At 54.1% G+C, this 15665-nt stretch overlaps 2 protein-coding genes across 3 annotated transcripts in view; one reads left to right on the top strand and one right to left on the bottom strand.

Annotated features, from left to right (window-relative positions):
- Positions 1 to 1981: 1981 nt before the first annotated feature.
- Positions 1982 to 3199, top strand: LOC114031380 (gamma-crystallin B). Its single transcript, XM_027846443.1, has 2 exons — positions 1982 to 2640; positions 2877 to 3199. Exons 1-2 carry the CDS (start codon positions 2350 to 2352, stop codon positions 3150 to 3152), a joined length of 567 nt encoding a protein of 188 aa, XP_027702244.1. The 5' UTR covers positions 1982 to 2349; the 3' UTR covers positions 3153 to 3199.
- Positions 3200 to 9725: 6526 nt separating this feature from the next.
- CFAP410 (cilia and flagella associated protein 410) overlaps positions 9726 to 15665 on the bottom strand; it is an 8037-nt gene continuing 2097 nt past the window's right edge. Inside the window, exons 4-8 of one of the 2 annotated variants that reach the window (XR_003567735.1) lie at positions 14091 to 14320; positions 12625 to 12799; positions 11957 to 12161; positions 10534 to 10880; positions 9726 to 10213 (exon numbers count right to left, since the gene is read on the bottom strand). Coding sequence is in view for 1 of the 2 variants with exons in the window: in XM_027846446.1 (XP_027702247.1) it covers positions 10752 to 10880; positions 11957 to 12161; positions 12625 to 12799; positions 14091 to 14320 (739 nt within the window). In the remaining variant the exon portion in view is untranslated. Of the gene's footprint in view, positions 10881 to 11956; positions 12162 to 12624; positions 12800 to 14090; positions 14321 to 15665 lie in introns of both variants that reach the window. The other variant, XM_027846446.1, reaches the window with a different exon arrangement.

Here is a 15665-nt window from a genome sequence, read left to right as displayed (position 1 = left end):
GAGGCAAGCAACCCTCCTGCCCCAGAAGTTATTGTAATAGTCCAGGGGTGAGGTGATGAGGGTCTGCACCAGGTGGGGTCAGTGTCAGAGGAGAGAAGGAGACAAATTAAAGAAATGCTGTGTAGGTGAAATCAGAAAAAGATGCTGAGAGGTGAAATGGACAAGAGATGCTGCAGAGGTGAAATCCACAGGCCTTGGCACCATATTGGATATGGGGAATGAGAAAGGAGTCCAGGATGACTCCTAGGTCGTAAGTCTGAGGGTCTGCGAGGAGGACACTGCACCCTGTAATCACTATACAGAAGGTGGGAGATGCAAGGGGGAGGGTTTAGGGAGAAAGATGAGTTCTCTTTTGGACATGCTGAGTTTAAGACATCTATTGGACATCCAGTTCAAGATGTCTTTAAGGCAGTTGGAGAGGTGAGACTGGAAGTTGGCAGAGTTTGGGGCAGGCAAGGTAGTCTTGAGAATCATCTGAATAGAGATGGTCATTAAATCCATGGGAGCTGATGAGATCCCCAAGGGAAGTAGCATAGAGGGAGAAGAGAAGAGAAGAGAGCCCAGGACAGAGCCCTGGGGGACACCCATGGTTAGGGGCATGACCTGGAGGAGGATCCAGCAAAGAAGGCAGAGAAAGAGCAGTCAGAGAGGGAGGAGGAGAACCAGGAGAGAGTGTCCCAAAGACCTACAAGGATGATAGTGTCCAGGAGGAGAGTGCCCCCCAGTGTCCAAGGCTGCAGAGACGTCAGGGAGAAAAAAGACTGACGAAAGTTCACTAAGAGATCACTGCTCACTTTCAGTGGAACAATGAGGTTGGAAGCTAGATTGGGTTAGGGTGGGCTGCTGCCCCCATCCCCCTGCCTCTTCCCCACTCTCCCTTTCTCCTCTCCCCCTGGCTCTGATCTTCTCCAGCGGGGTGCCCTTTGGGGGTCCTTGGCCCCAAGGCCATGCCCCATCTTGGAGCTCAGCAGCCCATCCTAACCCAATCTAGCTTCCAACCTCCCTTTCATGCAGCAGAAGAGAGTGAAAGAGAAATGAAAGCCCCTATGGAGCAGCCTCAAATAGAGATAGCACTAAAAAGCCTTTTGGGGTTTGGCTACATAGGGCAGTAGAGATAGATGTAGGAGGAGAATTAGAGGGAGGGAAGGCTCAAGTGAGTTTTTTGAGGATGAGGGAGATAGGAGGGTAAGAGACTGATGAGAAGATGGTGAAAGAATGTCCTGGGGGCAGGGGATGGGGAGCAGGGAAAGTGGACAATGGTGGAGCAGGGTGGGGGATTCAGGGCTGGCAGAATGCCCCCAGATATGGTCAGGGTTAAGTGATAGGGCCATATGGGGTCATCATGAGGGCCAAGGGCAGGCTGGTGGGTGTCCCCTCCCTTTGTCTGCCTCTGATGCATGGACCAGAGGCCTTCCAATGGCACCTGGGCAGGAGACAGGTCTCTGAGGGGGCCCTGCTCTCAGGCCATGTGGGCTGGGGCCAGAGAGTCTCACAGGGTCGGGGAAGTGGGGGCCTGGGGGAGTGAGTAGCTTGGCTGGATTCTTTCTGAAAGTCCCTGTTCCAGGTCATTTCAGCTCAGTCATCCAGCAATGAAAAGGCTTTGGCTTACCCACAGTAAAATGCTCGGTGTAGAAAATCATTCCTATGGGGGGTCCCAACTCTCCCCACACAAAGGAAGTGCCAGGCTCAGCAAAGCCCCCAAGGGGCGTGGGCTATTGACTGCTGACTCGGGGCTGTTGCAAATCCCCCATTGCAAATCTAGGGTGCTGACCTAGAGAGTTGGGGGTGGGGTGGGGCTATAAAGAGGGGTGGCCCAGGCAGTTGGAGCCACCTGCTTCTGCCCCGAGCACTCCTGCAATATGGGCAAGGTAACCAATGTGGCCTGGACAGATGGGAAAGGGGAGGGGACCCAGCTGCTTAGGGCAAGGGAACTAGTGTGGTCCAAGAGGATGGCAGTGGGGAGGCCTGGGGGGACCCGGCTGCCTAGGGCAAGGTAACCATTGTGGCCTGGAAAGCTGTGATGGGGGAGAGGAGGGAGAGGTTGAGCTCTGTCCCAGCCATCCAGGGGCTGATTGGGTAGCCTTAGTCTAGTGGGATGGTCAGGAAAACAGCCTACGCATGGCCTTCCATGGCCCAGCCCGAGCCTCAGACACCAGGCAATGGATCACGTTTAGGCTGCAGGAACTCATTCAGAAGACAGGAAGAATGTCCCGGCTATCACTTAATCTCTCAGGGCCTCAGTTTCACTTGGTGTAAAAAGCATTGGACTGGGAGAGTTCCGCAGCTCCTCCAATTGCTCTGGTCCTGGCTCGCGGCTCCAGGGCCTGGGGTGGAGGGCCAGGGTGAGGGATGGAGGCAACACCCAGCATGGGCCCTGACCCTGCTCTCTTTCCCCAGATCACCTTTTATGAGGACCGCCATTTCCAGGGCCGCTGCTATGAATGTAGCGGTGACTGTGCCGACCTGCAGGCTTACTTCAGCCGCTGCAACTCAGTGCGTGTGGACAGTGGCTCCTGGGTCCTATATGAGCAGCCCAGCTATAAAGGCTGCCAGTACTTCCTGAGGCGTGGCGAGTACTCAGACTATCACCAGTGGATGGGCACAAGCGACTCCATCCGTTCCTGCCGTCTAGTGCCCAGGGTGAGTCCTTGGGGGCCCCTTGGCCCTCTTGGGGCAGAGTCTAGGGAGGTAGGCGGTTGGCCACCCTCTCCAGAAGGGAGTCCTGTCAGCAGCTGCCCAGCCCAGGCCTGTGGGCATCCTATGTGCTTCTTATGTGCTCTGGGTGGTCCTTACGGAAGGAAGGGGCTTGATGCCAGGCCCCCATTGTGGCCCCCCAGCTCAAGGCCCCCCCCAACTCCCACTTTCTTCCCTTGTAGCATGAAGGCTCCTACCGCATGCGGATCTACGAGAGGGAGAACTGTGCGGGGCAGATGATGGAGTTCACCGAGGACTGTCCCTCCGTCCATGACCACTTCCACCAGAGGGACGTCCTGTCTTGTAACGTCCTGGACGGATACTGGGTCCTCTATGAGCAGCCCAACTACCAGGGCCGGCAGTACTTCTTGCGGCCTGGAGAGTACCGGCGGCACAGCGAATGGGGCGCGGGTGCTGCGGTGCTGGGCTCCTTCCGGAGGGCCTTGGACAGCCCTTAGGTGCCAGCCTGAGGCCTGCTCAGCTTGACTCTTTCCAAACTCAATAAAAGTATTTATGGCTGACCTGTGGCTCTCATTCCAATATCAGTTAACTCATCCCTCTTGTAGCATTTAGTAAAGGAATAACAGAGCGAAGTCCACATGCCATTTCTGGTCAGCAGACGCTGTCTGCTGTTTCGCACATCCTAACTCAGGAGCAGTTTTCCTGAAATTACAAAAAGGCAAACTGAGGCACCAAGAGATGGCACCAAGGACTTTCCTCTGTCCCACCAGAAGTTAATGGTAGAGCCTGGTGGTGGAGGTGGGGAGAGAGTCAGTGCGACTCACCCAGGCAGGTGCCCCGAGAGAGCTGTGTGACTCTAGGCAAATCCCTTCCAAGCGCTAGGCCTCAGTTTCCTCATCTGGAAAAAGACTGTCTCCAACCGGAATCCAGATTTTCCAGGCTTCACCATGCCTGCTCTTCCATCTGACCTGGTCTATTAGAAATTGGCTTCTCTCCCTGTGTTTGGTCACCACCCTCACAGTGACCTAAACAATCAACTGAATTCCCCCACATTTGGCCACATTCTGTGGCACCATTTGGCTACCACTCTCTTGCAGCCTCATTCCCCTTTCTCCCTGTTACATCCCCTGGGCATTCCCACAGGTCCTCCCCTCCCCTAAGGACCTCTGATGGGCTTTTCTGGCCATCCCTGGGAGGGCGTCAAGACCTGTTTCCTCTTACTGTCTCCCAGTACCACAGGCCTGGCATGTCCCAACTAGCCACATAGGAAACGTTTCGTTGGGTTGAACATGGGTCCCTTCTCTGGGCAGTGCTTTTTGGTTTCAAGGACCAGGAGCAGCTCAGAGGAGGAGAATCTCAAATAGAGGTATTGCTAAAAATGACTTTACGGTTTGGGTTCACCAACCCGAGAGCCTGGGCTATGAAGAAAGAATGGGCCAATGGCCTCCAGGACAGATCTGGCCATCACTGCATCCAGTCTGAGCTTCAGACATCCTGCGCAGGGTCCTCTTGGAGAAGATACGCTCCCTGGACACCCAAAGTCTCTCAGCAGGTAAAGATGAAGACAACCCTTTGTGCTGTCAAATGATTGCTGGCTGTCTGGAATGGTGACCTCTCCTAGTTCAGTTAGAAGTGTCTGATTGACAGGTGACTCATAGGAACATGTCAGCTGGGGGAGGCATCATGGTGGCCAATGGAGAGCCAGCTGAGGATCGGGGAGGACTTCATCACTCTGGACCCCAGGCACAGAGGAGGTGCCATTTGTGCTGGTGGAGGGCTCCTGACATCAATGGAGTCACAGGAGCAGACCAAAAAGTGGGTTACCTGTAGAAAGTTACGTGGCCCCTCCCATTCTCCAATGAACCCACATTGTTAGGCAGCCTTCCCCCCCCCCCCACCTAGGGATCTTTCAACTGGGCTCAGGGAGAAGGTGGAAGCAGTCTGACCAGAGGTACGGGCACCCTGAGAGCAGGTGATATCTCCCTGGCTCTCCAAGGTCCACCACCAGACGTGTCTCTGCTTGCACAGAGGAGGACTGGTGGGGAGAGGAGACCTTCTTCGTGGGGAACCATCTTGCACGGCCCTTCTGTGCATTCCTTGGTGGTGGTGGTGGGGCACAAGCAGCATGGTGCCACACAGGCTCACGCAGGAGGCAGGCCTAGTGGGAGCTGAGGGGCCCCACTGTAAGCTTGTTCTCAGCACCCTGTTGGATAATACTTTGAGGTACTTTTCTCGAAGTCTTCCAAATGGCTGCGTGGGGCTGACTGCCGAGAGACACGGAACCTGGCGGCCCAGGGAACAGGGAGGAGGCACCTCACCCCTAGCACCAGGCTGTGCCAGACAAGAATATGTCCCCGCCCTCAAAGAGCTTACACTCTGCAAGGGGAAGCTCCCTGGAAATAAGAGTGGCGAAGCATATCAGGTAGTCTGAGGGGGGAGAGCGCCCACACCAGGGGGGGCCAGGGAGGCAGCACCAGACAGAGTAGAGACTTCCTGAAAGGGAGCTGGTGGCCAAGAGGAGGAGGGAGGCCACTGAAGCCTTCAGGGACAGCCAGTGTAGGGGAATGGTCTGCAGGCCAATTTGGCTGGAATGTGGAGCATGGGAAACAGCCCGGAAAGAGGAGGGAGCCAGATGAGGGAGGTCTTTAATGTCAGGTGGCTCAGTGGTTAGAGTGCCAGGCCTGGAGTCAGGAAGACTCATCTTCTTGAGTTCAAATCAAGCCTCAGACACTGGCTGGGTGACCCTGGACAAGTCACTTCACTCTGTTTGCCTCAGTTTCCTCATCTGTAAAATGAACTGGAAAAGGAAATGGCAAACCACTCCAGTATCTTTGCTAAGAAAACCCCAAATGGGGTCACAAAGACACAGATACAACTGAAAAATGACTGAACAACAAAAAATGTCAGGCAGAGACTTGGTCATTTATCTTAGAGGCAGCAGGAAGACAGTGAGGGTGCACACCCTGGTCCTGGCATCCGCCGAAATGCCGCCATGTTCATCTTCCTGGATTACCTGATGTCCACAACACACACGGTATTACTGTGGAGAGCATTTAAACACCTGAGCCATCACTCACACAGGATCATAACATTTGGAAAGCATTGCCAAGGGCCTTGCCAGATGGCGATGGGCACCTGAGCGCCAATCTCATGCTATTGGCCGTGTGTCTCCATCTCTCAAGCCTCAGTTTCCTCCCCTGAGTGGAAGACCTCAGAGGTCCCTTCCTAGAGCATAGCAGAGACCATGGCAGAGAGAGGGTGGAGGATGCCCGAAGACCTGGGCTCCTGCCCAACCTCTGACCCAGCCTATCTGTGAGACCCCAGGCAGTCCTTTCTGGTCATTCTCATGATCTGCACTGGTGGGGTGGCCCTTTTAGGGTTACTATCCTATGGAATCACCTTCTCCAAAGAGGCAGAGCTCTGTTCCCCACATCTCCATTATTCTAGAACTGATTTCTGGCTTGTGCGGGGTGGGGGGTTGCTGTGTGTGCAGATTACTGAGACAATTCTCCAGGGCTTTTGCCCCTTGCAGCTTTGCATACAGTTGGAGCCCAATATCCAATACAGGTTGAAGTGAATCCCTCCACCAGAGGCCAGGCTGTGGTGATGGCTCTGCCAGGATGGACCCCACGCCTCCCCCAGCTCAGGGGGGAGCAGAAATGGAGAGATGTAGTCACCAGCTGAGACAGAGAGACAGACAGACAGACACAGAGACAAAGAGACAGAGAGGGATGGGGAGAGACAAAGAGACACACACAGACACAGAGAAGAGAAAGAGAGAGGGGAAAAGGAGAGGAGGAGAGAGATAGGAGAGACAAAGACAGAGAGACAGACAGAGAGTGAGGGGGAGAGACAGCGAGGAGAGAGGAGAGAGACAGAGAGAGGGAGAAAGACACAGAGACACAAAGACAGTGGGGGGAGGAAGAGAGAGAGGAGAGAGGGAGTAAGAGAGGAGACGGGAAAGGGAGGGAGAGAAAGAGGAAGGGAAAGAGGGAAAGAGAAATAGTACTTATACTACTTCTTGCCTCACAGGGCTGTCAGAACTTTTTGCAAACCCTGAAACGTTCTATCAATATGAGGTATTTATTTTTGTCTATGTCCTTCCTAAAATGTGGAAGGATGCTGGAACAGAATGCCATACACTAGATGGGGTCTGAGTAGAGGACAGAATTCCCAGCCCACTGCCTCTCTCAGTGAAGCCTAAAATCCCACAGTTGTCTGGCACCACATGATACACTGTAGACTCCTAGAGAGCTTGTGAGTCACTAATGCCCGCCCCCCACCCCCAGATCTTCTTTCCCATGGACTGCTATTTAGTGACAACTACCAAGCCCTGCCCTGTGCATGTGAAACTGATTTGCTGACCCAAGTGTAGGAAATTACACTTATTTCTATGACATTTTGCTGCCTTTGATTTAGCCCACTATTCCAGGCCCTGAGAATGTTTAGCTTCCATTTGTCATCCAGAACTTTGTTAGACAGGGATCTCATGGGGCAGCTAGGTGGCGCAGTGGATAGAGCACCAGCCCTGGATTCAGTAGGACCTGAGTTAAAATCCGGCCTCAGACACATAACACTTACTAGCTGTGTGACCCTCAGCAAGTTGCTTAACTCCATTGCATAACAACAACAACAAAAAAAAAGACAGGGATCTCAAAGTGTGGCCCATGGACCCCTGGGAGAACTTCTTTCAGAGGTTCCTTGAGGTCAAAACTGTTTTCATAAGACTAAGACCCCATTTACCCTTTTTGCTCCCATTCTCTCAGAGGCTACATGACCTCGGAATGAATGACTGGGCTGCAGACATGAAGAGTGAGCATCTCATTTGCAGAATGGTACTTTGGCTTTACAAACGGATGCATCTCCAGATGTGCCCAACAAACACAAGGGGAGTGGAAATATTCAAAGTGCTGAACAACTCGCCTGAATCTTCTGAGTTATCTTGGAGCCGCGAGGCTGACACCAGTCCTGATGGGGAATAAAGCTGCTGGGCTGCCTTCCCGCCAGTCAAGGCAGGGGCACCAAGTGCACTCCCAGGAAAAACCCCAAATTCCAGTTTTACTTAAGAACGTCCTTGATTAGGCGCTGGAAGTGATGAGTTCTACTAAGCCTTGACCCTTAAGGGCATGTCTTCTCACTGTCTGTGAGATGGCATGGGAGATGCCTAACACAACAAGCTAGACTGGCTGCTTTTTCCACAGGACGCCATTTCTATTTGAAAGAGTGATTAACAAACTGTTTTTTCAGTCTCAGGCGTTGGCAGACATCTTCTAAAAAATGAACCAAGTGAGTTTGTTACTTCAGGGAAAATGACTGACCATATTTGCTACCAGTGATAAAATCGGACTTTTCAAATGAAAATTAGAATCTTGGAAAACCTGTATCTGCCACTGCGAAGCTGACAGTCCCAATCAAGAAAGATGTTTCTGATTCTGTGTTGATATTAACAAATGTGATTTTTTCTTTTTTTTTGCCATCGTATAATGAAATGTGTCAACATTTGAAGATCTATGTAACTCAGCAAACCCACATTTTCCAAATGAACAAGACAAGAAATTACCAAATTGTCATGTGTGGGTAAAGGATCCTTTCAAAGTGATCCAATGAATTTTAACACAACATGGGATGATGCCAGGCACAGTGCCTGATTCAAGAGGCCACAAGCTGACAGATCTACTTCTCCCCTTTCTCACTCTCTGGGTGAGGCTGGCTTCTCTTCATATGATCCAGTCAAAATGAGATATTGCAGCAGTTTGAATTGCAGCAGAAGAAAAAAATGAAAATCTGTCTTTGATGAAGTCAGACATGAGTAAGATTTGCAAATGATGGAAACAATACCTCCTCATTATTTTGGGAGGAAACATTGTTTAAAATTATTTTAACAGGTAACAGATTTCTATTTTAACATGAATTAATATTCTTAAATTTTACTGATTTTAATGCCTAACATGGTAACTATCAATAGATACAGCCCACACCAACAAAAGCTCTTTGGATCTTCGATAATTTTGTAACAGGGGCCTGAGACCAAAAAGTTTGAGAACCTCCACTGTAAAGCACACCATTCAACCCCGTGATTCAAACTGCTGATAAAAACCTGGAACTGGGGAGGGCCAAGGACAGCACCTGGGGACACTCCACTGGAGATTCTGGGCTGATCTCCACAGGTCAGCCCTGGCTCTTTGGGCCTCATCATTGAAGCAGTTTGGACCTAAGAAATCATGGTAGTTCGGTCCCTTTTTCTAGCTCTATCCACAAGGTTATCAACAGAGATGTGATCAAATGCCGTACGGAAATCCATATTTGTCATGCTGGCAACGGGGCCCTCTTTGGCCAGTCCAACCTTGAGATTTGTCCAAACGTTCAAAAATGTGTCTCTAACATAATGGTCTAGGAAACTTTTGGGAGCTGAAGTCCAGCTTCCTAGCCTTCTCATGGACCGCCAGGCCAGCAATGTCTTTGCCCCATTCTCCACTGTCTATGGCATGGCAATCACACCACAAATTCTTTGGGCGATCTGGGTTGTGGCACCTCGGCCTGGTGCCCAACATTACGGATGGTAACCCTAACCCTGACACACTAACCACAAGACTCGGCTGGGGTCAGTGGCAACAGCCATCTTTCTTGCTGTGTTTTGACCACAGTCGGATGGGTGACTGAATCACCGGTACCACCACCACCATCACCATCACGGGATCTACATGTTGTCCTGGCTGATGGCCAGCACTAACCTGGGCTCACTACTGTGAGTACAAGGGACCATTACCAGGTCATCGGCCACTGTGGTCAACCGGTCACCCTTCTCAAAGATGGCCGTTGTCTTCTGACATGGTACCAAGGAGGCAGCAAGACCAGAGGTCAATTTACACAACCACGCTGCTCATTTTCTGAGGGGTTTGCTTCCTTCTGTACTCAGACTTAATCCTCCGGTCACATGGATGCCCCTCGGCTGAGGGACAAATGAAGGGCAGATGGACGGCTTGTGTGGGGAGGGGCTGGCCTAAGCTCAGAGCAGTCCTGCAGGAAGCACTCTTAGGCAAACAAGAGTCAGATGACAACCACCCACCTGCTGTTTTGAAAATGTTTTATTTGACTAAGATTCAGATGCTTGTGGGAGGAAGCCTAAGGAAAAGACAAGCAGTAAGCACTCCCAACTCTTCCCCCCAAGGTGGCCCTTTCCCATTCAGTCTAAGGGCCAGCCATTCCAACAGACAGCCACGTGCCACAGTGCTGCTGTGGCTCTTCCGTGGCCCACTGTGAATGACTGTGCCTGTCAAATTCAATGTCACAGCTAAGCAATCTGAAAGGAAAGGGCAGCCGCAGGGAATACGCATTTGATCCGATCCAAGGCCCCCAGTAACTGGGTGGCGAACGCTGGTGAGTCTCTCCCTGGGGACCCTTCATGGACCCCAACCCTCTGAGAGCTTCAGACCTTCTGGCAAAGGGCAGCCCCTCTTGCTTCCTGAAGGCCTGTAGGCACATGGTGCTCCGTAGCCTGGATCTCCGAGGGTGCCGCTGCTGTCCCGCTCAGCCCAGCTGGATGGGTTGATGCACATGACTGAAGAGGAGAGAGGAGGCCACTGGACTCTTCCCTGGTGCCCAGAAGGAGGCTCAGCTGAAACCCCATGACTGGAATTCTCCCTGGAAGCTTGGCTCTGAGGGCACCTCGCTGTGGGTCTCTCCAGGCCCATGGGATGGGCAAGGACACTTGGAAACAATTCTTGTCATTTAGAAAATGTCTACTTGGAAGACTGCATTTTGGAGAAATGCTTTATAAGGGAAATGGCCTTTGATGGTGCCACCACCAGATGAATCCCTCGTCACCCAATGGGAAAGCTAAGATCTAAAAGTGAGAGCAGATCCCAAATATTCACATACTAGAGTGAGCTCTGGAAATGTGGCCGTGGACAGACTCAGAGCCTCTTCTCTCCGCCCACTGCAGCCTGTCCCCTTGGTGCGCTGGCCACCCGGGTGGGGAGCAGCCACGTGACAGACTGCGTGGGCTGACCATAGGCCAAAGGCTTCCCAGCACAGGTCTGTCAGCTGGGGTCAGGCTGTAGCAGATGACCTTCAGGTGGACAGAGGGGGCCCGGGCCCTAGCATTCCTCAGGCAGCTCTGGTTTCCGAAGGGCCTGGAGTCGGCGGCCAACTGCCTGCTGGACATCGTCCAGTTCCTTAGCGTCTAGTTCCTTCAGAAGCAGCAGGACAGCATTCAGGATGTTGTTCTGTGGAACCAAAAACATCATTCCCTCCCTCTGACTCTGAGCCCAGAGCCCACATAACCCACTGTCCTGTAGGAAGAAGATGCACCTGGGATGGGGGAGGGGAAGAGGGTCCCCTTTCTCCATCCCCTTTCTCACCACCATAAGGAAGAACACTGCCAATGACTTTTTTTTTTTTTTGCTTTTTGGCTAGGCAATCGGGGTCAAGTGACTTGCTCAGGGTCACACAGCTATTAAGTGTCAAGTGTCTGACGCCGGATTTGAACTCAGGTCCTCTGACCCCAGGGCTCTATCCACTGCCAAAGACTACCCGTGACCTGATTTCACTCCTCCTGAAGTTAGCCACCAGCTTGACAACCAAGGGGTGACCTGGAGGTGGGAGTGGGGAGGGCTCAGCATGTCCAGCCTGCCTCTTCCCAGCTCAGGGGTGCTCAGGACACCTGTCTAAAAGACTTGCTGGAACAGAAGTCAACAGGCACACCCAAAGCCCTGCAGCAACAACTCCCCACCCTCCCAGAATGGGTGGTGATCTGCACCAGTGAAGGCAAAACCAACATAGAGGTGCTCCCAGACCTGCAGAGACTCCGCCAGAGTAGTCAGGTGACTGGAGCCAGAGGCCTCTGGGTAGCCCGGCCAGGTACAGCACACAGTAGGTAGTGAATAAATGCTGACTGACTGGCTGACCTCAGTCAGCCTCCTGCTGACCCCCAGCTGGGCCTCGGCTGACTGGCAGCCAGTTGGCTGGGGAGCCGGGCCATGTTCTCAAAGACAGATGACCCAAGATGACCCTAAAGACCCCCGAGATCGGCAGCACACAGTAAAAGGTCATGAGATGAACCCTCACATCTCGTTGACCGGTCAGGCCGAGGAAGGCAGCTGCTCTGTCTTCTGTTATCAGGACAATTCTCATACATTAACCTCTTTGAGAACCAACTCTTCTTAACTCTTTGGAGAACACCTTTCTAAAATGCTCCCCTCCCTGCCTGCCATCCCTTTCCAGGGCGTGTGGAGGCAGGGTGAGGCCCCATCCCAGACTAGGGTCTTCCACTAATGCCCAACCCAGATGCTTTCTCACTCACTTCAGGGGGCGTTGCCAGAAGTCCAGCCTCTGGAGAAGTGGGGAGCCCTGGGGCTCCTACAGGCCGGTCCTCGCACTGCGTACATGGGAGAGCGCTCCCAGGCACACTCACCCTCTTCTTTCGGTTACTGACTGATGCTCTTGGGGAGAAAGAGGAAAACCGGTCCCTGGGGAGAGGCCTCATGCCCAGCTGCTCCCGGATTTTGCTGGACAAAGAGAGAAAACAGAAGGCATGGGAGCAGGGGTCGGTCTGGAGGTGCTGAGGTGAGATGAGACTCCTTCGAGCTCTGCCCTCAGAGCCCTTCCCTCCTGCCTCCAGGCCTTTGCCCTGGCTCTGGCCCCTGCTGGCATGCTTTCTCTGCTCCCTGGGCCCTTCTGTTCCAGGTCCCACCTTCCCTGTCCCAAGCCCCATGGCCAGCAGCTGAGTGTGTCTGGAGAGAGGGGCACCAAAGGGAGGTGGGGCCAGAAGGCGTCTTCAGGATGTGAAGAAGGAGCCCACCTGCTGGGCAATAGGAGGTTCCTTGCCTAGGAAAGCCCCGTGGAGAGTCACACGCTAGTGACACCACAGGCCCCTCTGTCCCCTGCCCCGAGCGCTGTGCCTGGCGCACAACTCCATGCGAGCCTAGGCCAGCTCTCTCCCGGTGCCCCTGGCCCAAAGGAAAGGCTCACTTGGTTTCCTCCATGCTATCATGGAGTGGGTCGCTCTCCGTGTCTGCAGACAAGTCGATGGTGCTCAGCTCCCTTGAGGGCTCGGGATGACTGTTGTCAGAGGCCTGCCTGGCCGGGGCGGCCGTGATCTCCTCACCCTCAATCAAGGCCTGAGACAGTTCTTCTTCAGCGACAGCTGTGGGGAGAGCAGAGACCCGCTGTCCCCACAGCCATTGTCTCTCAGGCCCGGACATCATTTAAACTCAGGCCGGACTCAGATACACTCTCCTCAGAGCAGTGAGCTGCCCTTCCCCCCTGGCCTGGGCGACCGAGAAGGGATCATGGCCCAGCCTGGTCATCCCAACACCGGTGCGATGTTCTTTGGGCAGACCCTGCCATCATGTCCCTGGAGGGGTCCAGAGCTAGCCCAGGCACACCTGGCTTAGTCTAATATTCTCTCAGGACCAGTATGTGGATGGTGGTGACCCAAGGGCAGGAAGAGGCCAAGCACCTGAGCAGCCATACCGGGTGATGGCAGCATGGCCCATGGGCTGCCCCCACCCCCAAAGAACAAAGGCCTCAGCCTTGGGAAGGGCCTCCCAGAAGGCCACGGACAAAGGGGGCCATGACACCCATGGGTGGGGTCTCCCCTGAATCAAAGGGCGGGGCACTTTTAGGCTTCCCACCTCCCCCAGGGCCCAAGCCTTCTTCCCTGATGCTGCTGGAGCAGTGCAGACTTGGGGATCCTCCCCTCTGGGCTGGACCCTCCTCAAGCACAAAGAGCCTGGTGCTCCTGGAGCTCTCTGAAGCCAGGGTGGGTGCCTGCCCTAGGAGCCTGGGAGCTCCCCAAGCACATAAATGGAGGGGTACCCCCCCACCTGGCCCCCCAGAACACAGCTGGCTTTGAAGCTTTCCTCCCTTCCAGGCCTAACTGGGGTTTGTGCAAACTCCCAGATTCTCCCACGGAGCCTGACGAAGCTCATGACCACGACACATGGTGGTGGGTTGGGGGTGGGGTGGGGAGCTACTAATCCTTGGATCTCAAACCAAAGCTGGAAGGGACCCCAAAGGCCACCCAGTTCCCCTACCCCCATTTTCCAGATGAGGAAACTGAGGCCTGCCAAGGAAAGGTCTCCAGGGTGGAAGGCACAGCCCTGGTGCCAGGTGACTCGCCCCTAGAGACTGAGGTCAGAGCAGACAAAGTGCTGGGTGACCCTGGGCAAGCCCCTTCCCTTCTCTGGGCAGCTAGGGAGTGCTGTGGATAGACGGAAGCAGAAAGACCTGAGTTTAAATCCAGCCTCAGACACTTACTGCGTGACACTAGGCAAATCACTTCACCCTGTTGGCCTCAGTTACCTCTTCTCTCAAATGAGCTGGAGAAGGAAATGGCAAAGCGCTCTAGCATCTTTGCCAAGAAAACCCCACTGGGGCCACAGAGAGTCGCACACGACTGAAACGCTGAGGGCCCCCCCACCCCAAGCACGTACTCTGGTTGTCCAGCTTGTGCAGGCCGGGCAGGTTGCGGAGCACGGTCATGCGGTAGTGTCGTGGGTCAGGGCCGCAGCAGGGGTTTTCCGCTAGCCACAGGACCTTCAGGCGCGGCAGGCCCTTCAGGTAGAAGAGCTCGCCCAGGCTGGAGATGCGGTTCTTCCGCAGGTAGAGCTCACTCAGGGTCAGGCAGTGGCTCACGGGCTCCAGGCTGGAGATGCTATTGACACTGTGCGGAGGAAAGGGCTGGCGGGAGGCCCCCGAAGGGCCTCGCGCCGCCAGCCCAGCCCAGCCCAGCCCAGTGCTTTCCTCCAGGGTCACCGACTTCTTCCTGCTCCCCAGAAATCCCTTCTCCTCCCTTCCCCTCGGGTCACCCAGGCCAGAAGCTGGACCGGCACACTGGCCGTGCTGAGATCATAGGCCTGGGAGCCTACGGCCTTCACTAGGGTCACCGGCTAGCTGGGGCCTAGTCAGTGCTGACTGACCTCTGTGGAGACTGTGGGAGTCACTCGTGGGCTCCAATTGTAGCTTTCCTGAGGCCACATGGGCCATACCCACAGGTGTGAGGACTCCTAACACCAGGTTAGGGTTATTTCCTTAAAAGCTCAGGGACCCTCCTGGAAGGGTGACCCAGGCCAAATCCTAAGAGGCGCTAGCCCTCACCCTCCCTCGAGCTCAATCAGAGAAGAAGAGAGGGATGACCTTGGGCACTGGGGTGGGGCAAGGTACAAGATAACTTAGAGAGTGGAGGAGAGAGGGAGGGTGGTGGTCCAGTGAGAGGCCTGGAGGCTGTGGCCCTGGGAGGTGAGGGTGAGTGAGGAGTAGATGATGGGAGGGCGGGGCTGGGACAGCAATAAGGAAGTTGGAGAGGAGGAGGTTCTCACTCCTAATGTGTGTGGGCAATCCTAGTGACCAAGGCCTCCTACAGCTGCAGGGGGCCAAGCAAGCCCAGCTCTAGAGGTCCAAAGAAGCAAAGGGACCGAAAACCTGGCTCCCCAAACCTGATGGTCTAGTCCTCTGGGAACCAGGGTCAGCCTGGGCGCCTCTGGACCGTCTCCAGGTACTCTGCTCCCAGATCCTGCCCCCCTGAAGCTTCACCTGCTCTCTCACCTTGCCCTTCTGGTCATCATCCATTCACTTTACAGGGATCTAGAAGCAGGTGCTTTTCCCCACACCCCCACTCCCAAGGGCTGTCTCCAGACCATGCTGGGGACCCTCCTCCCCATCCTCACCAGTCCTGGCCAGCCCCTCAACAAATTATTCCTTTACATCTTTCCTCTTTCTTGAGCAAACTCCTAGAAAAAGCTATCTACACTCACAGGCTGCCTCCACCTCAACTCACCTTCTTTGTAACCTGACTCCTGAGCTCATTACCAACCAAAACTGCTCTCTCCAAAGTGACCAATCATCTCTTAATGGACAAACCCAAAGGCCTTTCTCAGGCCAAGGCCAGGCTGAAGAAGGCAACTAAGAGAAACTGAGGCTGAGGCCCCTGGAGAGGGCCAAGAGATGCTACCTGCACATGTAAGAGTGTGTGTGTGTGTGTGTGTGTGTGTGTGTGTGTGTGTGTGTGT

This window comes from Vombatus ursinus, unplaced genomic scaffold, assembly GCF_900497805.2.
Source record: "Vombatus ursinus unplaced genomic scaffold, bare-nosed wombat genome assembly UNPS02015165.1, whole genome shotgun sequence".
Taxonomy (NCBI): domain Eukaryota; kingdom Metazoa; phylum Chordata; class Mammalia; order Diprotodontia; family Vombatidae; genus Vombatus; species Vombatus ursinus.
The sequence above is the reverse complement of the archived record's forward strand: the minus strand, read 5'-3'. Positions and strand labels throughout refer to the sequence as shown.

What these genes read in the sequence shown, in the direction of transcription:
- LOC114031380 (XM_027846443.1), top strand. Translation starts at nt 2,350, where the DNA reads ATGGAGGCAACACCCAGCATGGGCCCTGACCCTGCTCTCTTTCCCCAG. An exon ending in CCTGCCGTCTAGTGCCCAGG is followed by an intron (nt 2,641 to 2,876) that starts GTGAGTCCTTGG and finishes CTTCCCTTGTAG; the next exon opens with CATGAAGGCTCCTACCGCAT.